The sequence below is a fragment of the Spizellomyces punctatus genome, assembly GCF_000182565.1.
Source record: "Spizellomyces punctatus DAOM BR117 chromosome Unknown supercont1.1, whole genome shotgun sequence".
NCBI classification, from domain to species: Eukaryota; Fungi; Chytridiomycota; class Chytridiomycetes; order Spizellomycetales; family Spizellomycetaceae; genus Spizellomyces; species Spizellomyces punctatus.
The window spans coordinates 1,839,631-1,861,239 of NW_015971537.1; the positions used below are offsets into that span (position 1 = coordinate 1,839,631).

Below are 21,609 nucleotides of genomic sequence, written 5' to 3' on the forward strand. Positions count from 1 at the left end.
CAAAACGCTCAGAGACATCAGATGGTCGATTTGTCGTTAATAGCAAATGTTACAGAGAGTTCTCGTAAACCGAATTCGGGTCTTCCCAGTTATCGCGCAGGTAGCATCATTTAAATAAGTATCCTGAAAGCGCAAGGGTCCAACAAAAGGACGGGGTCAAGATACAATTGGCTGGATCGGGAACGTTCAATAGCTACAAAACCAAAGATCTCTGCAGGTCTTGTCCAGTCCTGCATGGAAAGACCAGGACCCTTTAATACGATACGTTTCCCTCAGCTCAATTTTGCATATACGAGAGGACCTTGATGAGAATTCTGCATTACCCAATTTTACTTGTGCCGGTCCAGAGTCTGGAGTACCCAAAGAAAAAGTAAAATGGGACGCAATTAATCAGTCGATATCCATTGAGCAGAGCATTAAACATGATCATCCGCCAAATGCATGTCGATTCAGGGTGCATTGGGATATTCGGAGGAACGCTCCACAGATGTTCGTCGCTCCTTGCCTGGATTTCATCGGGGCAAATTACGACGTGCGCTTAGCTAGGCGACTCCCTCGTCGGATCACATGATATTAATTCCTTGGACCCTCGATCTGAACTCATTGTGCTATTTTTGACACTTTCTTTGAGCATGATCGCTATCTGCTTATTCCCTCCATTTCGCGCTCGTCAGAAACGATGGGAGTAAGTGTATCGTTACATTTCCAGAAAAGACAAATGCAAGTGATCCTAATGCTGCGCTCCTCAAGTACCAACCGGCGGATTTTGAGCAGGAGGCTTATGCCGCCGTCCAAAACCTTCTATCACAGTGGAGTAGCACATATTTTGCAAAGGAGGAAGCAGTTTCCAAGGCCGATGACAGCTCTCCGGGTATGAAGTTACCTCCATTGGAATGGAAGTACAATGTTCGCCACAAGGGAACCATTGATCGCGGGACGGAGAAGGCCGTCCAGTTTTTGACGACCTGGAGTCAACCTGCAGAGAGGGAGCCTGTTCCGAGAGCTACGGCCAGTGCCTGGGTGACGTACAGAAAGTATGTCCCAGGAGATGAAAAGGTACAGGAATAAGCGATGATGGATGTAATACACCCAACGATCTAATGTTTAGTTGTTACCAGCGACCGGTGACGGCCCCAGTAGTATCGCTTTCATACCGATATGAACATCATAGGTTTTCCCATAAGGCACCAAACCCCAACAACTGCTTCATCCTCCCAGGCGTTTGCGGTCCCATCGAAAGGGCTCCCCAGCCTGGTAACATCTAAACTGCAAATATCGGACGCAATAGTCAACCGCAAACTTTTACAAAGAAAAACATGGAGGGAATGGGGAGAGGAGGCGGAAATGGAGGGACGAGAAGGAGATGAGATCAAAAGAGGCTCGGGAGATGAACATGCGACAAGAGTAAACAGTCCTGAGGTATATCGAATATCACCCTGGACGCGAGCTGCCATGTTTGCCAGAGACGATATGGTCCGTGATGCGGTTGCATGTCGAGAACAAGAGCGTGAGGAAGGAGTAGGGCGCCCATCCATCGCTTCACGAGAGCGTGTTCGCCCCGTTACTGCGGCCACATTAATGAATAGGTCATTTCTCACAGCGGCGGAAATTGCCATTGCACCTAAAGCACCAGAGGACTGGAAAGTGGAGACCCGCAATGCGGATGCACAAGACTTGAGAGTGGATAGAGAGAAGCGCATCGCACGAAGAAGGGCCAGAGAGGAAAGGAGAAAGCAGATGGAAGAAGAAGCTATTGCCAGACTGCGGGAGGAACAGGAAAGACTGGAGCGTCAAAAGGAACTTGAAGAAGAAGCAGAGCGGTTAAAGATGATGATGGAAACCAAAAAGTCTCAAGAGAGCGGATCTTCAGCTTCCCTGGCAGGGCTGGCAGCAGCAAATTCCCTAGTCAGTATGCGCCCTTCATCTGGCCGGAGAGAAACCGACTCGGATCAGATACACCGCATCATTCCATTGTCTGGTCAACCTGGGCTACCTTTCACTGGCGTGAATGGCAAACGTCACAGCTTGACAACTGCGGAGCTCCTTGCAGCTGCATCTATGGCAGTCGCAATGACAAACGATAGCGACGCAAATTCCGCCAAAAGTTCCGGAACAGCACAGTCGGGCCCGCCCTCTCAATTTGTGAGCAAGCAAAGTAGTCGACGTGAGTCAGTCAATGCAGTGGGTTTGTCAATGGAACCATCCGTGGACGAAAATCAAACGCCACATTTTGAGCCGGAACATGGCGCGCTCTCGGAAAATGAGCCTATCGAGACGGAAACTATCGAGAGGGAAATTGTCGAGACGGAAACTTTTGAGGCAGAAACAATAGAAATCCCGAGAGATGACAACGACGACGACGACGAAAAGTCCGCAGTAGTTAATGAGACTGACGCAGATGATATCGGGATGACTACAACCGGGCCCCAAGAGAAGGAAGAAAAAGAGTTTCAGAAAAAAGATATCCCGCCGCCAGTATCAAACGAGTTTACCACCAACGACATGGCGACTGTCAGAATGGCGGGAGCGGACGATATGGGAGATATTATCGCCGATAGCCCAGAGGATGCCAAACCTGAACAAGATACCATGCCAACAGGCAGTACGCTGAGCCTCCATAGCGATGATGGGAGTGTTTTTGAGATTCAGAGAGATGATGATAATGTTGATGAGGACGTTACAGATATTGCAGTAGATTAGAAACGTGGCTTTTTGCAATGCATTTTGGATGAGTTTATGTGTGTAAAGGTTATTTTATCGCATTCTACAAATTTCATTAAACATCAAAATCTTTACGCGCAGTGAATTTGTTGCAAATGGAAACTTGCTAATCAGGAAAATGTTTTGCGTGCAGAGTTAAAGTGGGCAGAATGCAAACGCCGTTTGGCAGAGTCCCCCGCCTATGGCCGCCCATAGCCGCCATTTTGGACCGCCCATTTGGGACCGCCAATAGCCAAGGCAGTCAAGGCAGCAACAATCCATTACGTGCAGGTTTCAGCCTTCCAGTCTGCCAACCTGCCAAGGCAGAAAGTTGCATGCCCCCAGCAGCCACAGGCCAAACGTTTCCAACGATGCGTTTGTCCAATCGGAGAAGACATGCGGGTCCTGCTTTTGTTCCCTTGAACAAAATGTCCGTTTGTCCAGTCATTCAAACACACATGCCCATCATAATAATAATACACGTGCCCTAGTCATTTGCCAAATGCTTATGTCAGAATGCGAACGTGGACTGTCCACGTGCCCATCAGCCATGCCGCAAACAAAAGACGCGATTGGCCATTGCAACGGTCCAATATCCGTCATTAATGGCACAAGTCCCAACCAATCAAACAACAAACGTGACGCACATGACTCATCACACTGGACATTGTTATGTGACCCATTTACGCGATGTGGGTAAGGGGGGGCTCAGCTTGTGTGTTTTTTTCTTTGGGCTTCTCCCTCCTGGAATATAAATATGGGACTACGTTCCCCTTCCCCATCACCCAGCGATAAACAGTCCCCGCAGCAAGCAACTGCAATCCCACACGGCCAAAGCATCAGAAATAGGAAGCAATTTGAGAATATAAATACTCCGACTTCCAACTACAATCAAATACTATGGAGTACGGACTTGATCTCGATTGGTGCATGGCCGGCTGCGGCCGCCATACTCAGAACGGTGCACTCTACTGCTCGTCAACTTGCCTAGAACACGAATCACGCACAACACGGGTAGCCAACCCATTTTCGATACCATCGTCCGCATACCCAGAAGAGCGCCGTGCCTCGTTTCAAAGCGATAGCTCCTTTGATTTGCACACATATTCGCACGCCGCCAACAACCATCACTCACAACACCTCAACTCTGGACGCACAATACCTCGGCCTACATCGCCCCGTCCAGAATCTCCGACTGCGCTACTGCCCTTTCGGAATCGAGGTGGATTGAATTACTCGCTGGCTCGTCCACCGTCCCCGCATTCGCCGCCTCAAAATGTGGGACATTGGGGCGTATGGGATTCTTCATAGAAAGGAGAAGCGGGAAAGTAGGAATCTTATACCAAATTTCTTTTGTTTTATATGCCAATTTATTCGCTCTATCAAAAGTCGTGAGGTCCGAGTTGGCTTTTATTAGAAAAAAACAACATTGCTATTGCAATGGCCTTTTGTGTATATTGAAAAATCTTAATAATAATGTGTATATAGCTGGTATTTCTTTTGCAAGTCTAGACGTATTTGAATTGTTTGTAAGGACATTATCCGTCGCTACCTGCTTGTTCTAACCATTTAGAGACTCATTGGCCAGTCGGTCCGGCGCCCCCTTCCTAAAGGGTGTTGATGTAAGCCATGATCAAAACTACAAAAACACAAAACACTCACCAGTTTAACACTTTACAACAAATTCGGTTCCCGTGCGCTCAAGCAGATCCGTCAGGTGCTGCGTCCCGGCACAAACCTCCAAACACCACTCCTTCTCATTGAGCTTCTTTACAAGCTTTGTGACACAACAATAGGGCGTTTCGGGAATGCGGAGTTCAAAAGGTCTCACAATTTGTGCGGCTGCTAATTGCTGAGGAATCGCCTGACATCCCGCTCCGTGCGAGACAAGAATCAAGTGTGTAGATGGCGATGAATAATTTTCAATGGCATCAAGGAACGAGTGCAGGAATCGTTGACGCATTTCCGTACGGGACTCTGGATACGGTGGGAGCGGAGTGGGAAAGTCGACTTTTGGTGGCTCAAGGACAGGGAATTGACGTATGCGGTTAGCGTGGGTAAAAGAGTCGTCGGGTAGCGGTTCCGGAAAGTAATCTCTGGCAAGCCATTCGCTAAGAGGTGGATATAGATACATAGCAGGCCGTTCGGCCAAACTAGAGTGCTTTGTAACTCCATGAATGATTCCTTCGGCTGTCTGCAGGGTTCGATAGAAAGGACTTGACAAGACCGTGAGCGCAGTCTTATAACCATTTCTTTGCCGATCTTCAGCAATGTACTGTCCTGTCCGTTGAGCTTGAGCGACGCCCAACTCTGTCAGTGGCGGATCATATGGTTCGGGAGCAGTGTTGGACCAAGAAGGATCGATTTGGTCTATCCTCTCACCATGACGCACGACGTACACAACTCTTTCGAGAGAAGGGTCCGTGAGCGCCGATAGTCTTTCTGAGGACATGTCAAAGGAAATGAATGGTGCACGTTGACAACTGGCTGGGTGCGTCCATTGACGTTTGACGCGTCACCCCAGGCTCTTATTAAAGTCCCCTAATTCAAGAATTCTATACACTTTTCTAGACTGAACTGACGAACATTATGAGTCGACGAGTATGAATGGCCAGTTTGACTTGGCAAGTTGAGATCTAGTTCATTGGCAGTAGGTTTCCCTGTGAAACCACGAATTCTTGGTAGGGTTATTCATGGCGTTAATGACACACGGCACACTTGTCGGTTCACACCGCCAATGTTTAAGACATGAAGGAATGGGTATTAGGTACCTCTATCTAGCCCAGTGGTTAGGGAATCCAAGTAATTGTTACAGTCGGATGCCGCACTGGCGCAACATTCCAGCTGCGCATGTCGGCCGATGTCTAGACATTCGGACCCATATATACATGACCACACTAGAATCGGGTTTAACCAATAAATCCACATCGAAATTGCACTGCTGATCTCTCCATGGTGTGTGAACCGCAAAGCGTGCCATCAACCAAATCTTGACAAGATGGCCACCATAAAGTTTTACGACCTAACAGCCGACCCTACGAAATCCACACGATTCTTTTCGCCCAACACATGGAAAACCCGAATGGCACTCTTGCACAAGCAGGTCAAGTTTGAAACCGTTCCTGTTACCCTCCTTGATATCCGCGGACCAATAGCAAAGCGCTCGGGTTTACCAAACATTCAAGCTCCAGCCATAGAACTCCCAGACGGAACATTTCTTTACGACTCTTTCCGAATTTCAGAGTGGCTTGAAACGGCGTATCCTGATGCTCCTTCGTTGTTTACCGGCGACGGTCAATCTACGCGTCAAGCCAATCCGGCACATTTGACAACAGGCAAGGCGTATGCTCGTCTCGTTGACTTGGGTCTCGGCTCATCATCACCAGAATGGGCAGTATGGTTCGAACTGTGCTTTCCCGAATTGTGTAAATATCATCAAGAGGGTGTGCCTGGATTATACGAATACTTTATTTCGGATCAACGTCTCGGTCCAAATGGACGTGAAAAGCTGCTTGCTCTCGACCGTGTGGAGCTCATTCGTCGTGCCAAGCTGACCGTTACACCATTGATTCAGATTTTGCGGGAGCGTCCTGGAGAATATGTGCAAGGAAAGTTCCCTGGACAGGCGGATTACGTCTTGTTTGGGAGATATGCGTACTGCCGACTCTTGAATAAGGAGATTGCCAAAGAGGTCTGGGAGGATCAGGCACCTGAGCTTGCTTTATGGATTCAAAAGCTTTCGCAAGCGTTTGATGGACATGCTCAGAAAATATTTGATGAGAATGATTGAACAGATTGAATAGATTACTGAGAATATACTAGAGTGAATGATGATAAAACCTGATTCATAGAGGTTGGCAGCACCGAGGTAGTCTTTGGAGATTTTGGGTAGATATTCGACATTGGGAACCTTTGGGACATCATTCATTACAAGCACTCGTATTGCTTCCGGATAATGTAACGGATGGTCATATTTGTACATATCCCAATTATTAAATGTGGAGAGCCAAGTTGATATTTGACCATATTTGCCACATGGATTCGCAACCGACAGGGGTGAGATGCCAAAAGATGCAATTCTCGCCATCGCAATATTACAAAGAACAATCCGCTGATCAATACCACATAACATCATCACTAAACATAATTGTGCTCTGACGCTGTGGTCACAGCATGAAATGTATCGATAGACGCTTGTTATTACGCAGCCATTGTTAAAAGGGATATCTGCGCATAAGCAGTAGCTTTTCCCACATTAATGGCAGTGGTGCATCAAATTCAGAACAGCCGACTCCCGATGATCACAATGGAAAATGTCACAAATCGCCCACAGTGTACATCTTCCAATGGATACCACCGATGGACTTAGGACTATTCAAGGACAGCAAACTGTGTGCGGAATGTCCGCCCTATGGTTTTTCCCAACCGTAATGGACACATAGTGACAACCCGGAAAGGACATAGAATATAGGACGATGCTTCCAGGAGCACGAGTAAGCCCTGCAGTACAACAGAAACGATATCGAACGACCCAAAGGAAGCTCAAGATACCGCAAGTAGCACCCGGTCCCACAAGTGCTTGAATCCTAGAGAGAATGTTTTTCGATGCGCTGGCGGCGAAATATACACCACTAAAGGCACCACGCTCCAAAGAGACGGGTCCCCGTGTGCTTCAGTGCCAGACGAGCAGAGTCTCGCATCGGTCAAATATGGACTGTAGACGGACCATACCGCTATAATGATTCGAGTCTTTCAGCAAAGAAAACGCTGGTCGCTGAAAGAGGCGATCTTGCAAACGAATATGAACCGCTTGGTGGGAAGGAAAGAAAGATAGATACCTTGGTCGCCTCCTTCACCCTTTATATAGGAAACCGCAGTGTGGCTTGGACAACAAAAAACAAAAAAGAGATCTGATTGGTGGATGCTTACGTTAGCACTGCGCCCATTTGCCGAACATTCTCCCATTCAGACGCGGGTTAGTAGCCGAAACGCACGCAGGTTAGTAGCCCAACGTCATCAAACGGACAAGGGCGGCCTCCGCAGGTTTCTGCGCTGCCACCACGGTTTTTAATGCACTGTCATTGCTTGAATGTCCTCAAGAATTCTATCGTAACAACGCTGACATTGAACCAAGGCAACGCAAGATACTGGGAACTAGTCAAATATCATCCCCTCTTCCACAACCCATTTTCCTCGAATTAGATCCCCAAGATGAAGTCCCTGACATTGCGAGTGAACGTTGTGGAAGCGCGAAACTTGATGGCAAAGGACAGACGTGGTACTAGTGATCCCTTTGTGGTCATAAAACTGGGTGGTCAAAGCAACAAGACCAGTGTTATTCCTCGAAATCTCAGTCCCACATGGAACGAAATGTTTGAATTGTAAGTTTGCGCCACGTTGATAGTTGGCTGCGTTCTGTACTTTTGAGCGGGACGCTGATTATATTATTTTAGTGTTCTTACACCAGTGCTGTTTGATGGTATGTTTTCATTTTCGCGCGTGTGATGCTGGATTGGCGCGACCGTTCTCGTGAGCAATGAGTCGACAGACTTTTTGCTTCAGCCGTTTCCATCGCTTACAAGTCATTCTCTCTCTATCAATAGCATCATTGGACTTTATCGTCTGGGATAAAGATCTGATAGGAAAGGACTTTTTGGGACAATTATCCATCCCCATAAGTGATATACTAAGAATCAGCGACGCTGCATCATTCGACGACCCAAAAAACGAACCAGTGTGGCACCCTCTTCATCCACGGAAAGCAAAAGAGAATATAACGGGCGAGATAAGGTTGGTTCCACTAAACCGCTCGCGTAAATATAATGTCTAATCGGTTGATCATAAAGTATCAAGCTCGGGTTCGTCGGAGAGTTGGATCGGGATCTTTTGGGAATGTTGGACAGCTCTGCAGAGCAGACAGCCGTACATGGTAAGCAGATTCATGCCCTCTCTGCGTTTCACACTTGAAAGTAGTCCTTATACTCAAGTTTCCAACCATAGCTACGCTGATGACCACCGACGATCCTGCTGATGGTACGAAAACCAAATAAACTGCCAGTTGACTGCGGGAAGATGCTAAAGTTTTTACGTAGACCTTTACTTTAACCAATTCACGGGGGATGCCAGTAGAGATCAAGACGTACCTCAGACCCCAGAATCTCCAGAAGACAGCAGTTCAGATTCGGTTAGCGCCGATTACCTTGATAAGGCAGACACGAAGGCATTTGATCACAATGCCCAGATGGGTTTGTTGACGATTGATAGTAAGTAGTTCCTTTCATTTCAACATCATCCTGATTGCATATCTAACGGCCATCAGTCGTGGGTGCAACCAATCTTCCATATGAGACAAATGTAACACGCACATCGTTTGACTGTGATCCCTTTGTTGTCATTTCGTAAGTATCGAGACAAGTCTATAAAGTGTACCTTTCATCTTTTGACATTGTACTGATTTGTGCTTATAGCTATGGGTGGGTATCTTCCGACTGGTATCTTCACTCTTTGTCAAGCTGTTGCGTTGACCTGCCGTTGCGATAGGCGCAAAACGTTTCGAACGCGAACAGTTCGGCATACCCTACAGCCCACATGGAATGAGAGGGTCTTTCTGTAAGCGTCGAAAACCAGAGTGAATACGCAGGATCTGAACACTTCTGAGCCATCCGACTACATTTTATCTAGACATGTACGGCATTCAGAGCATCAACTCGGTTGGGCCGTGAACCTCTCGGTTTATGACTATGACAAATTCAGCAACAACGATTACATTGGTACCACGGAACTGAAGATATCAGATGTGGTTGCTACGTGTAAACGGCTTCCAATGACACCCAATGTGCCAACGATGATGCCTCCAGTCGAACAGGATCTGAAGCTGGCGTTGAAAAACACAAAGGTGTGACTGACTTGGGTGCCATAGCGGCAATTGATCCTATATTGACTCTGAAGGCTTTTGCTGTAGAGTGCAGACGTCGCAACGCTCAAGGTCAAATACACATTTACTCCGTACAAGGGTACGTAAACGCTGCTGAGTATCTTCACTACATCAGTACTGATAACCTCTATGCAGATCTTCGTCGAAATTTCTGGTTGACTCTTATCAAGGAATTCGACAGCGACTCCAGTGGGATGATAAATAAGGTCCAGCTTACCGCGATGTTGGACAGTCTCGGTTCGAATTTCTCAGATGAATCAATCAATATGATGTTCTTAAGTAAGGGGAAGTCGCCAGATGAGGAGTTGACGTTCGAAGAGCTGGTCGAAATACTGGAGGGACAAATAACTGGAAAGATTGTATGTCAGGCCAAAACCATGAGAAGAAATAAAAGTAGAGGGAATAAGAACAGCAAGGCAAACAGAAACGGCAGCGACAGCGATATTTCCAGCACCAGTAATTCGGATGCCACCTTGCAATCCAACGGCGAAGTAGAACACGTTATTCAAATTCGCGAATGTCCCATTTGCCGGAAGAAAATAAAACGAAAGGGAGATTTGGACGTTGTTTCTCATGTAGCGCTGTGTGCACACGAAGATTTGGGCAAAGTGGACCATTTTGTAATGGGAGGCTTTCTAACTGAGGCTTATGCGACGAGAAAATGGTATAGTAAGATTGTTTCATATGTGACCTATGGAGGCTATAGTCTGGGTAAAAATAATGGTAAGTGGCTCTTGGTGCTATCTTTTCGTCTACATCTAACGGAGAGCGCGTTGGATTTCCTAGCCAATATTATCGTCCAAGACCGTGCGGTACATTTCTCAACCTGTGGCGTTTTATAGCAATTTACTCGGTTTCTAAACTGCTTCCGTTTCAGACGGGACAACTGGTGGAGGAGCGCATGCCAACCTATGTGCGTCTTGGTATCCGATTACTTTATCAATTCCGCTCTGGCCGAAGCGGTACGTATAGGACATTGAATCGTGATCCCTGTAAACTTTGACTGAACATGATTCGGACTCAGCCGTCGAGCGACGACTTATCAAGAACCTACTGCGAAATCTCAGTATGTAGTTGGCACATCTCACTTCATGCGCTCCCGTTGCTAATGGTCACACTCGACTCTTTGGTGTAGGTGTGAAGCAGGGTAAAAAGTTTGATGACCCATCAAGCCGGAAAGCGATTAAGCACTTTATCGCGTTTCACAATTTGCCACTTGATGAGAGTAGGTACTTACACGTTTCGTCATAAATGAGGACTGCAGCTCATTTTCGCTGGAGTACGTGATCCACTGGATACCTTTCAGACATTCAATCAATTCTTTTACCGGAAACTAAAGCCGGGCGCAAGAACGTTGGCGTCTCCTGACCCTGTATGTTTGGCTATTTCCGATACATGCCAAATGTCAAACTATCAAGTTCTTACTCATTTGTCCTATCAGAAAGTGGCAGTGTCCGCGGCAGACTGCCGATTAAGCTGTTTCCCAACTGTCGAACGTGCGACGCAATTATGGGTAAAGGGGCAACGTTTCACGGTGCCAAACTTGCTACAGGATGAGCAGATGGTATAACCTTGTTGCCATAGCTGTAAACCGAATATGCTCACTAAACGGGGTCTGTACTCTCTTAGGCGGCTACGTTCGAAGGCGGCCCCATGATAATATTTCGGTTAGCACCTCAGGGTAAAGGGACAAATAAGGACATGCATTATATGAAATCCGGTCATTTAACCAATGATCTTCTGTAGACTACCATCGGTTCCATTTTCCCGTCGATTGCACGGTTGGGCCAACCAAGTGGATTGAAGGATCGTATTTTACAGTAAACCCAATGGCGATAAGGTGAGAGCATCTGCCGTCACCAAGCAAATGTCCACCATACCAATCTGCCGTTAATTCTATGATCAGAACAACCGTCGACGTGTACACGGAAAACATACGCTGTGTGACATACCTTGACAGTCCAGAATTCGGAAAAATGGCCTACGTTTGTATCGGTGCAATGATGGTTGGAAGCATCGTGTTGACATCTCACGAGGGTGCAGAAGTGAAGAGAATGGATGAGCATGGGTAGGATGAAACCGTTCCGATCCTCTGGTGGTCATCTTCTAACGCGTCCTTTCATTAAGGTACTTTGCATTCGGCGGCTCAACAATTATACTTCTCTTTGAGAAGGATGCCATTGAGTTCGATCATGATTTACGAGAGAACTCTGAGCAAAATTTGGAAACACTGGTAAAAATGGGTAACTCCATTGGAGTTGCCGGGAGTAAGAGGCGATCTTAGGTCTAACCTCTTTGATGGGGCTATAGCTGGGAGGGAGGTGGGCTCTATCGGACTGCTGATTCATTTTGGATGATAAATATCTTTTTTCAATGTAATATCCCCTTGTTAATGTTCCAAGCCTTATTCGATAGTGTTTGTCACGTGCCTTCCCACGATCGGAATTTCATTCTTCCGTCATCAGTTGCACATGACAAGATCAACGCATTTGGCACTTGTCGCTCGTCGTCGTTTTCAACCTTCATGCTGCTGCGGGCTCTCGCTCATAAACAGAGTCCACGCGGCGTCAGCACTTACGCTCACCATATAGGGAGGAGAGTCTTTTTCCGTACAATGTACACCAGGAAGCAGGCTCACATGCCTGCGACTGCCCTACGGCGGTTGCAACACCTGCAGGCAGCATTAAACCCTAGATCCTTATCAACCTCAGCAAGCCAAGGTGAGAATACGACGCGGCGAGAATTGATGTTATTTCTCTCATGCCAGATGAACCATGGTCGATAGATTCTTCCACCGGAGGCTTGGAAGACGATGGGTCCCGCGTGTGCATTGGGAACGTCTGCGTTCCGGTTGTCGATGCACAGGCACCACATAGGGTGCCAATAGAGAGTCTGTTAGATCTGACTAGACAGGTTGGTTGATTGGCGTCAGGTATCTTTGCAAAATTGCGCATAATGACAGGTTCTGACGTACTTTTAGGATGTCTTGGAACACTTGCAATGGATGATGCGAAAAGACACACTTGGGCAGGACATGTTCCTTATTGGGTATGGCATTTGTCCCCGGGTACCTCATGCAAATATGGGGAAAGGAAATCTGTGTCTAATACGGATGTACGTGGCAGACCACCTGGGCCATTAAAGCGACACCTCGCCTTAACATACCTCCATTTAACGAATCGAGAACACGAGTACGTTGCCCTGCATCGAGACACATCAGCGGAGTCTGACCTGAAGCAGCGAAGGGAGATTGTGCGTGACGCCAGCGGATCTGGGGGACTTACCGCCGAGTGGGTCGACGGTGTGGCCGTAAGAGCAGCCATTCAAGGTCGCGTGCTTATTATTGAGGGTATCGAAAAGGCTGAGCGTAATGTCCTGCCGGTCTTGAACAATCTTTTGGAAAACCGAGAAATGAATTTAGAGGATGGGCGACATATTGTTCATCATTCCCGCTATGACGCCCTCCTCAAAAATCACACCCGCGAGGAATTGGATTCATGGCAATTAGTAAGGGCTAGTGAACGGTTCAGGGTCATTGCATTAGGCGTACCAATTCCGCCCTATCCTGGAAACCCATTGGATCCGCCTTTCCGTAGTCGGTTCCAAGTCCGATACATTGAGAGCCCCTTTGATGGTTCCGAGACTAGGAGCCGCTCAGCTGCCCTAATCGAAGCGGGTGCCTTGGAGGCGGACACGGTATCTCGTACAAATGAATTGCTGATCAAGCTACGAGATATGATCAAAACCATCAAGTATACACATGAAATTAAGGACCAGCTAACCATTTCGGCGAATGATGCCTCCAACTCTGCCCTTCTACCACAATTTCCGCAAACGTCCATGGGTGGCATCGTAGACCTTCTCAGATTATTTCCTGCAGAGGCTCAGGATATCGAAAGTGCTTTGCAAAGATTTTGGCCGTCGTCCTGGGTCGGCAGTGCTTTGACAAATGATCAACTACAAGCCTTTAAAACTCTGTCCACCAAGTTTAACGTTCCCGTTGAATTACGGGGAGCGAATGTCAGTCGTAAGTCGTCGTACGATCTGACAACCGTTACTCGAGGGAGCGCCACCTTCCAATGGTCAGGTTCGTCGGTAACGTTGCCAGTTACATTCGGGTCAGCGCCCTTGGTTCCTCTTGCATCTGGCGAGATTGGCAGCTACGGCGGTGTGTTTGTGCATACTCCTCGATACCGTGACGTTGTAACGCGAATTGCACAAGCCCATGCTATGGGCCGCGACATTTGTCTGGCAGGACCGAAGGGTAGCGGGAAAACGACAGCGATTATGAGATTCGCTGGACTATTTGGTTACGAAACCGAGACGGTTCACATGTATCGTGATATGACCGCGAGGGATCTTTTGCAGCGGAGGGGCACACGAAGAGATGGAAGCACATATTGGGAAAGCTCCGGCCTAGTTCGTGCGGCTTTGGAAGGCAAAATTGCAGTTATTGACGGCTTGCATTGGGTCCGTGCTGGCACTATTGCCAGCCTACAACGACTTGTTCAGGATAGGGAGGCTGTCCTGCCGGACGGTACTTTCCTTACAAGTGCTGAGAACTTTGAAAGCCTCAAGGAGCGCACTGGTTTGTCCTCAGAGCAGCTTGCCGCAAAACGTGTCTTGCCGGTACATCCTGCATTCCGTATTATCGCTACGGCTAGTGTCCACCTTCATCACAAAGCTCCTAAGCAAGAGATGGAGTGGCTCACCGAAGAGGTCGGCGCGATGTTTCAATTCCTGGAAGTCGGAGCCATGGATGTTCAGGAAGAAGCGGCCTTGTTACGCACATTGACTCATTGTCCAGAAGACAAGGCTAGGCAGTTGCTAGACTTTGCTGCACGATTCCGAAAATTGGCGGAAGGTGGAGGATCGGGACACGAAACTGTGTTGGCCAAATCAACGTCTTTGTCTACTCGGCAGCTTCTGCGGATCTGTCGTCGTCTGGCCCAATTCCCAGATGAGTCCCTTTACACTGCAATTCACAGAACGTGTCTCAGCCCATTCCTTCCTCAATTGGCCCGACATGCTTTGGAAGATGTTTTGGCTGATTCTGGAATACAACCCAGTGGCAAAATCGTCAAGTACAGCATTGAGAATACACCTGACACACTACGGTTCGGTGACGTTGCCCTTCCCAAATATACGATCCGCCCTGATGACGTCGAGGCAAAAGCTCTCATTCCACACACTGCTGAAGGCGGACCTGGATTCTTTGATAACGACGTACACACTCGAGTCATGAGAGAAATTGCCGTTGACTTTGTTTTGGGCGAACACCTGTTGCTTATTGGTAACCAGGGTGTCGGCAAAAACAGACTAACGGATCGGGTATTGGAGCTAATTGGACGACCTCGGGAATACGTCCAGCTGCATCGTGACACAACTGTACAGTCGCTTACCGTGCAGCCTGTGGTTGAGAATGGAGTAATTGTGTACAAAGATAGCCCACTTGTCCGGGCTGTGAAAAAGGGCCGAGTATTAATAGTAGATGAAGCCGATAAGGCACCGGTGTATATTACAAGCATTTTGAAGAGCCTGGCGGAAACCGGCGAAATGCCCCTGACCGATGGCCGACGTATCCGGCCGGCACCCCAAGACGAGAGGTTAATTGATCCTTCCCGCGATATAATCATGCATCCTGAATTCCGTATTATCGTTCTGGCCAACCGTCCAGGGTATCCTTTCCTTGGCAACGACTTCTTTGGTGCCATCGGCGAAGTATTCAGTTGCCACGCCGTGGAGAATCCTGACCCTGCATCTGAGCTATCCCTTCTACGTCAGGCTGCACCAGCTGTTGACCCGGACGTGTTACAACAGCTGGTCCTAGCTTTCGGAGACCTCCGCCAGGCGTTTGATGACGGACTTGTCGCTTATCCGTACTCGTTGCGTGAGTTGATGAACATCGTCAAGCATATGCAGGCCTTCCCTGGAGAACCCTTGGATCAAATCTTGAGAAATGTTTTCGATTTTGATGTGCATCGAAAAGAATTCTTCGAAGTCTTGGTTGCTGCTTTACGGAAACACGGGTAAGTGATGGGACTGTTCCTTCATCATAAGAAATTCTTTGCCCCAGCTGAACAAATTTAATCATCCAGTTTAAATGTGTCTGCCGTCGGGTTTCAAGCTGTTAAGAACGGGTCTGGAATAGGAGGCGATAAGGAAAAGCAGCTTGAAGTCAAGTGGGAAAAAGGCAAGAATCGGATGCCGCCACCGGTAAGAGGATATGACGCCTTGTTAAATGCTAACCAACGTTATGTCACGATCTAAAGTTGGTTTTGCAGGCTACTGGTCCCAAACATGGAAAAGTGGATAACCAACCTCACGTTGGAGGAAACCAGTATGCATCGTTTCCCACTTCCCCTGCAAAGAGCCCTCAATTTGCAGCGTGTTAATCATGTACATTTTAGATGGGCTGGTGGATCCGGCGGAAGTAATACCGCAGGTATTGGAGGAAGGGCCGGGCCATACCGCTTGCACAAGCCGGGGAACCCTATCGTCCGCCTCCCAGATGTACGTGACTGCTGGTGCTCTCACAACCTGGCACTATCTGACCATGACATTACCATAGGACATTAAAAATGATGTGCCGGAGCACATCAAAGCCGCCGCACAGCAAATGGGACGCGAAGCGCTGCGCAAACGATTGGAAGACATCAAAATGAGCGCTCACGAAGCTGGCGTATATAAGGAAATATACGAAAATGTCCGACAAGAAATCATGCAGTTGAAAGTTATCTTGGAAGGAGTGCAAGCGAAAGAAAAGGAGCGAACATGGCTGCAGAATCAGACAGATGGAGAATTGGATGAAGGGAAGATTATCGAAGGTACGTTTGTGATGGTTTACTATTCCTTTTGACAATGGCGACGATGAATAACGTATCTTTCTGTAGGTTTAACTGGCGAAACATCCATATACAAACGCCGTGGAGAAGAAACCCCTGAGCATGGAGCAACGCAAAAGAAACCGAAGCGATTGAAATTTGTGTTTGACGTCAGTGCTTCCATGTATAGTTACAATGAGCACGATGGGCGATTGAACCGGAGTCTGGAGACTGCGTTGATGGTATGTCTTTCAATCCGTGCTGGAAGCTGATATGGATGGAAAAGATCGTTAATGATGCTTTCTGATCTAGATCATGGAAAGTCTTCAGTCACTGGGCGATAAATACGTTTATGATATTGTCGGTCATTCAGGTTCGTTTATTAGTTCCACGTTAGCCATTATTTGGCGACTCGCTAATGATGACTATTAGGTGATTCGGAGTGCATCGAATTTGTCCTTCCCGGAAAGCCCCCAAAGGATGAGATGGAGAGACTGAAAGGTTGTTAAAACTAGGCATTTCACACGGGTATCTTCTTGGTGATATTCATCTGCTACGCTATTAGTCCTTCAAACCATGAGTGCACATTCACAATACTGCTTCTCCGGCGATACGACACTCAAAGCTACCGAGCGCGCCGTGAAAGACGTCGTCAAAGAGGACGCCGGTATGTCTTCACCCGTATCGTGGGCTCGTATTAGCATTTCGTCGAAACTTACGCAATATATTCTAGATGACTACTTTACCCTCATCCTCTCCGATGCCAACCTTAGACGTTATGGCATACACCCTTCTGCTCTGGCAAAAGTCGTCGAATCAGATCCACGAGTAAATTGCGCCATTCTATTCATTGGTTCAATTGGTGAAGAGGCCAGAATGTGTGTGCTTTGGTGTCGTTTGTTTCAATATCTGGGCATATTGACTAATTATCGCCGTTCTTAGACTGACACGAAGTATGCCACCAGGAAAGGCATTTGTGGCGCTGAATACCAGTGACATACCCAAAATCATGAAAGAGATATTTACTGCTATTGCATGAAAAGCATAATAGAGCAGTGGGATATAATACAGAATCATTAGATAGTTGTCTATGGTAGTTAGAGTGACCCATCCATAGAATGTATATCTCATGGAGTCTTATCAGGTACAGCGATGGAAGGGAAGCCATCTAATGGAACTTTGATGAACGGATGCAATACAACTTCATACGCACGACTCATCACACTTCACAACCCCAACCATAACGATATTGGCCATGAGCTAAAGGCCCTCGCCGCGACACATGATCGCCAAGATTTGCATAAGCCGTTTCATCGCGCGCATTGCCCAATACATTTGATGTTCTCAAGCGGCAAGCATCGCCACAACTCCCACTCCCCTCCGCCGCCGTAAAACTAGGAACCTCTACTGGCTCACGCATCTTCGTCATCTGAATCATCCGAATCCTCATAACTATCCAGCTTATCCTTCTTTCCTACGTCCTCAGCATCCTCATCCTCATCACTTTCATCTTTACCGCCCTTCTTGCCATTGACTTTAGGTCCACCACCGCCACGCATTTGCTGCATCTGACCGGCAATGCTGTCGTCTTCTGGTTCGGAAATGTCGTCTTCTTCCTCTTGTAGAGGAGCGGCTTCCGGTGGCTCAACGACAAGCTGAAATGTGATTTCAATGAGTGAATGCAAATGTTGGGTTGCGTACACGACATTCCAATTCTTACCTTCAGCTCACACAAGGCGTCGCAACCAATATGCGAGTCGGATTTGACAAACACCTGGAATGCCCATTGACCCGGTCGAGGGGGTGCTTGGAATTGTAGTCGGATTGTCTTTTCGTTGATGAGATCGCTCACTTTGCCGATGGTGATAAGTCGGTTCTGCTTCATGTCCCCAAAATAGACCCACCATACTGGACGCTTCTCCTACAGATAGTCGCGGCAAACTTGAGTCATCAAGAGCAGTGAAGGAGAAAGGGCAAATTCATTCCACCTACCGCCGGGAAGTATGGGGCATGAACCAACGGTGCTTGCTCCTTCTTTTCCCACCAGTTATTTTTTGGTTCCTCATCGTCGTTGGTGCTGTCATCTCGCAGCGACGTGCCATTCTCCTTGTCTTTTCGAAGATCCTCAATTGAGCCGATTTCCAACTTGATGCTAAGTGTCACCACAGCGTTGGGAATAATGGCAGGCTCGCCCAAAACTGTACTCATTCAAGAAATGCTAGTAAGAATCAAGTTGGCTTCTCGCCTAAGAAGATGCATCGTACCAGAGAATTTTGCTTTCGTTATGCGAAGTAAAGGATACTGCTGCGCCACATGCATTACCAGAGCAATCTGCTCATGTGTTAAGAATCGTAGGAGATCGCTGAAATAGACGAGGCCCTTTAATGCGCCTGAATACGTGATCCCCACTGTATATACTTACTTGCGATCCTTTTCATCCAGTTCGAGCAAATCGCGTATGGTACTAATGTCCCTCTACGAATAACCTGTGGTTAAAATAAGCTGGCTCTGCATCGATCAGATATCGGGGTGGCACCTTTTTTGAACGGAAATACTTGAGCTTATCCGCCGTAATGTAAGGAAGTTGCATCAAGGGTGATTGGTGGAAATACAATGCCTGTGTAAGCATCTACAGGAAAGTGGACAAATATGAGGAACATGCCAATACTGTGCAACTCTGGCGACACTCAACTCACCTGTCCAAGGTCAATGACACTCAACGCAATGTTGAGCCATGATCGTGATATAGCAATTTGTAGCATTCCTGCAACTAGTTGTACGCTCCTCTCCGCCACAAGCCGTTGTTCTAGCCATCCAAATACTAGATCAGCGAAGGGACCCTAGCCATTCAGGTAACACTGATAACAATCTGTACCATGTGCCAATTTTGGGTCCTCCGGAGTCAAGCGCAATAGGTGGGAGTGTAGAAGAAGGTACACTTTCTGTTGCATGGCCGTTTGCGGGTCTTTTGCTGATGTCAACTAAATTGGACGGACACTCACATAAATCTAGCTGATACTTATCCCGCACGAGACTTTGGAACATACCTTCTTACTCCAACGATCCGGTGTCTTCTGTTCCATAGCTTTCTTGACTTGGTCCACTAACTAAACCTCCAATATTGATATCGCATACACTGCGAAAGATCATCCTGTCCCTCCTCATACCTTCTCCAATGCAGGTGTTTCACTTTTATCAAGCGTAATGAGTGTATAGAATTCGTCTGCTTTGCTCAACAACTCGAGTAAAGCTGCGCGACCATTCGTCATATGTTGAGATAAATGAACTCTAGAAATTTGCCCAAATTTCATCTATTCTCACCTTTGAAGCCCAATGACTCTCTCAGTTCTCTGTAGAACTTTGCCATGGTCGGATGAAGAATCTTTTCCTTGTTCATCTGCTTCGCATTATTCCACCAACGGGCCTAAAGAGACGAAGTTTAGTAGACTGACCTTGAAAGGTTAACTCCCAGTGATAGCATAGACCTTACCACCAATGCCGGCAATAAAACCATAAAGACACCCGCGTATACAAAGAGCACCTTGAAATTATTACCCTCTTCCACCAACCATCTTGGGAGAGCGAGTCCTAGTTGGAAAGACTGTTTTCCATCCGGATGACCCCACTCGTCCCAGTTCTGCCTGGCTTCTGGGTCCGTTAAAGTCTTGTATGCTTTGGAGATGTCGGTCGTCATCTTTGTGGCTTCTTCCACATTGTCCGGGTTCTTATCAGGATGCCATTTCCTCATCAACTCCTTCCACGCCTTCTTCACTTGGTCGGCGTCAGCGTCCCGGTCAACTCCAAGGATCTGGTAAGGATCCCAGAGTCCCTTCTCTTCCACGCTAGTTGTAGCGACTTTGTAGACAACGAACGAGAAGAGTGCCCAACCAAGCACCAGTAGAATAAACCTAATGAACGCGCCAGATTGATCACCAATTTAGATCAATGTGGCAAGAAGCGGCAGTCCGAAACATGAATACCTGGTAGAGATCAAAGGCTCTTGTTTCTTCTTCATTGCAACTAAACGCACTCGCTTTTCCCGACATGTTTCACATTTGCAATCATCTCCCTCAGTCACATCTGCCACCAAACATTATTAATCAATATCAATCAATCAACGAACAGTCAGCATATCGTTGATAATAAAGAAAGATTATAATAACATAAAAACTGAGATAAACTAGCCTCTCACCTTTCCTGCCCCCGAACAACCAAGTATACGTTGATGGGATCAACACCATACCCAAAATGGTCAACAAGAAGAAGTTGAAGATTGCGCCCGTTTCATCATAGGCGTACTGTGCACCACTCATTGTGACGGTCGCTCAGGGAGCGTACAAGCGATGTGGGGAAATGTGATATATGAGGACCAAAAGAAATGCCCCCCAACGACACACAACATGCACCATCCAGGTGGGGCATCGCCATGAAGGACCGCAAATGGCACTAAGTGTGGTTCGAATGCAATCGAATATTGGCGCAGCACGGCTTAGCGCACCAGACGAAGATTGGAACTTTTGGACGAAGCGAGATCCCAACACGACCATGATTGCGCAAACATACAGCGTCAGTCGAGGCGCCCTTACATCAGGATCATGTTGCGCGACCATCAAACTGAGTGCAGGCACCGTCTTGCGCAACATACGGCGTTACGGGGAGGATCCTAGTCATTATTTGGAAGACAATATTGCATGTGACTGACCAAGGAATTACTGTGTGGAACAACCACCCATCGAAGATTCAGATGCGCATTTCCAGGAAAATTATCGCAAATTGCTCATTAGTCCCACTTGCCAAATCATCTTGGGTATTTTGTTCGGCGGCTGACACTAACGCTAGGCTTTTGTCGTGATCGTTTGCTGGAGAGCTAGGACCCGTCAGAGGGCAAACTCACCAATCACCAAAGCTGCTCCGCCGCGACATTTCCTGGGAACACCATTGATACAACAGAGATATATATTCATTGTCTAGGTGCTACGGACTCGACGCCTCTGTTCAATTCAGCAACTAGGACAGGCTCGCACTTTGTCGCGTATTCTGAAAAACCATTGTATCGGGAAGGAATGCTGACTGTGAAGAAATTGTAACAAGCCTGATGTAACTGAGAAGAAAGCTGTGGGAATGCATAGGAAATCAAGAAATGGCTTTCTC

The 21,609-nt window shown here is 47.4% G+C and overlaps 7 protein-coding genes across 7 annotated transcripts; 5 read left to right on the forward strand and 2 right to left on the reverse strand.

Moving 5' to 3' along the window:
* The first annotated feature begins 637 nt into the window (after positions 1–637).
* SPPG_08869 (uncharacterized protein) lies at positions 638–2,862 on the forward strand. The gene is made up of 3 exons (XM_016757012.1): positions 638–685; positions 751–1,056; positions 1,119–2,862. Exon 3 carries the CDS (start codon positions 1,159–1,161, stop codon positions 2,698–2,700), a length of 1,542 nt encoding a protein of 513 aa, XP_016613069.1. The 5' UTR covers positions 638–685; positions 751–1,056; positions 1,119–1,158; the 3' UTR covers positions 2,701–2,862.
* Positions 2,863–3,404: 542 nt separating this feature from the next.
* Positions 3,405–4,428, forward strand: SPPG_00711 (uncharacterized protein). The gene is made up of 2 exons (XM_016749039.1): positions 3,405–4,322; positions 4,409–4,428. Exon 1 carries the CDS (start codon positions 3,601–3,603, stop codon positions 4,009–4,011), a length of 411 nt encoding a protein of 136 aa, XP_016613070.1. The 5' UTR covers positions 3,405–3,600; the 3' UTR covers positions 4,012–4,322; positions 4,409–4,428.
* On the reverse strand, positions 4,107–5,399 carry SPPG_00712 (uncharacterized protein). Its single transcript, XM_016749040.1, has 2 exons — positions 4,363–5,399; positions 4,107–4,307 (listed from the first exon to the last, which is right to left on the reverse strand). The coding sequence occupies exon 1, from the start codon at positions 5,150–5,152 to the stop codon at positions 4,367–4,369; it is 786 nt and encodes a 261-aa protein (XP_016613071.1). The 5' UTR covers positions 5,153–5,399; the 3' UTR covers positions 4,107–4,307; positions 4,363–4,366.
* Positions 5,400–5,661: 262 nt separating this feature from the next.
* Positions 5,662–6,727, forward strand: SPPG_00713 (uncharacterized protein). Its single transcript, XM_016749041.1, has one exon. It carries the CDS (start codon positions 5,699–5,701, stop codon positions 6,488–6,490), a length of 792 nt encoding a protein of 263 aa, XP_016613072.1. The 5' UTR covers positions 5,662–5,698; the 3' UTR covers positions 6,491–6,727.
* A 963-nt stretch (positions 6,728–7,690) lies between these two features.
* On the forward strand, positions 7,691–12,045 carry SPPG_00714 (phosphatidylserine decarboxylase). The gene is made up of 22 exons (XM_016749042.1): positions 7,691–8,081; positions 8,154–8,179; positions 8,304–8,490; positions 8,547–8,629; positions 8,701–8,733; positions 8,793–8,963; positions 9,020–9,098; positions 9,168–9,173; positions 9,241–9,309; positions 9,382–9,595; positions 9,662–9,713; positions 9,770–10,357; positions 10,421–10,446; positions 10,512–10,596; positions 10,659–10,700; positions 10,770–10,859; positions 10,915–11,006; positions 11,076–11,198; positions 11,264–11,315; positions 11,381–11,474; positions 11,541–11,702; positions 11,762–12,045. The coding sequence occupies exons 1-22, from the start codon at positions 7,912–7,914 to the stop codon at positions 11,916–11,918; spliced, it is 2,601 nt and encodes an 866-aa protein (XP_016613073.1). The 5' UTR covers positions 7,691–7,911; the 3' UTR covers positions 11,919–12,045.
* A 102-nt stretch (positions 12,046–12,147) lies between these two features.
* SPPG_00715 (uncharacterized protein) lies at positions 12,148–17,713 on the forward strand. Its single transcript, XM_016749043.1, has 14 exons — positions 12,148–12,354; positions 12,420–12,547; positions 12,615–12,682; positions 12,760–15,663; positions 15,733–15,850; positions 15,919–15,974; positions 16,045–16,147; positions 16,206–16,461; positions 16,528–16,700; positions 16,771–16,831; positions 16,891–16,959; positions 17,024–17,125; positions 17,192–17,336; positions 17,401–17,713. Exons 1-14 carry the CDS (start codon positions 12,159–12,161, stop codon positions 17,495–17,497), a joined length of 4,476 nt encoding a protein of 1,491 aa, XP_016613074.1. The 5' UTR covers positions 12,148–12,158; the 3' UTR covers positions 17,498–17,713.
* SPPG_00716 (uncharacterized protein) lies at positions 17,459–20,858 on the reverse strand. Its single transcript, XM_016749044.1, has 14 exons — positions 20,651–20,858; positions 20,439–20,538; positions 19,949–20,366; positions 19,780–19,882; positions 19,626–19,708; positions 19,506–19,565; positions 19,334–19,439; positions 19,155–19,264; positions 18,995–19,087; positions 18,881–18,933; positions 18,723–18,820; positions 18,451–18,656; positions 18,179–18,379; positions 17,459–18,113 (listed from the first exon to the last, which is right to left on the reverse strand). Exons 1-14 carry the CDS (start codon positions 20,769–20,771, stop codon positions 17,871–17,873), a joined length of 1,995 nt encoding a protein of 664 aa, XP_016613075.1. The 5' UTR covers positions 20,772–20,858; the 3' UTR covers positions 17,459–17,870.
* Positions 20,859–21,609: the final 751 nt, after the last annotated feature.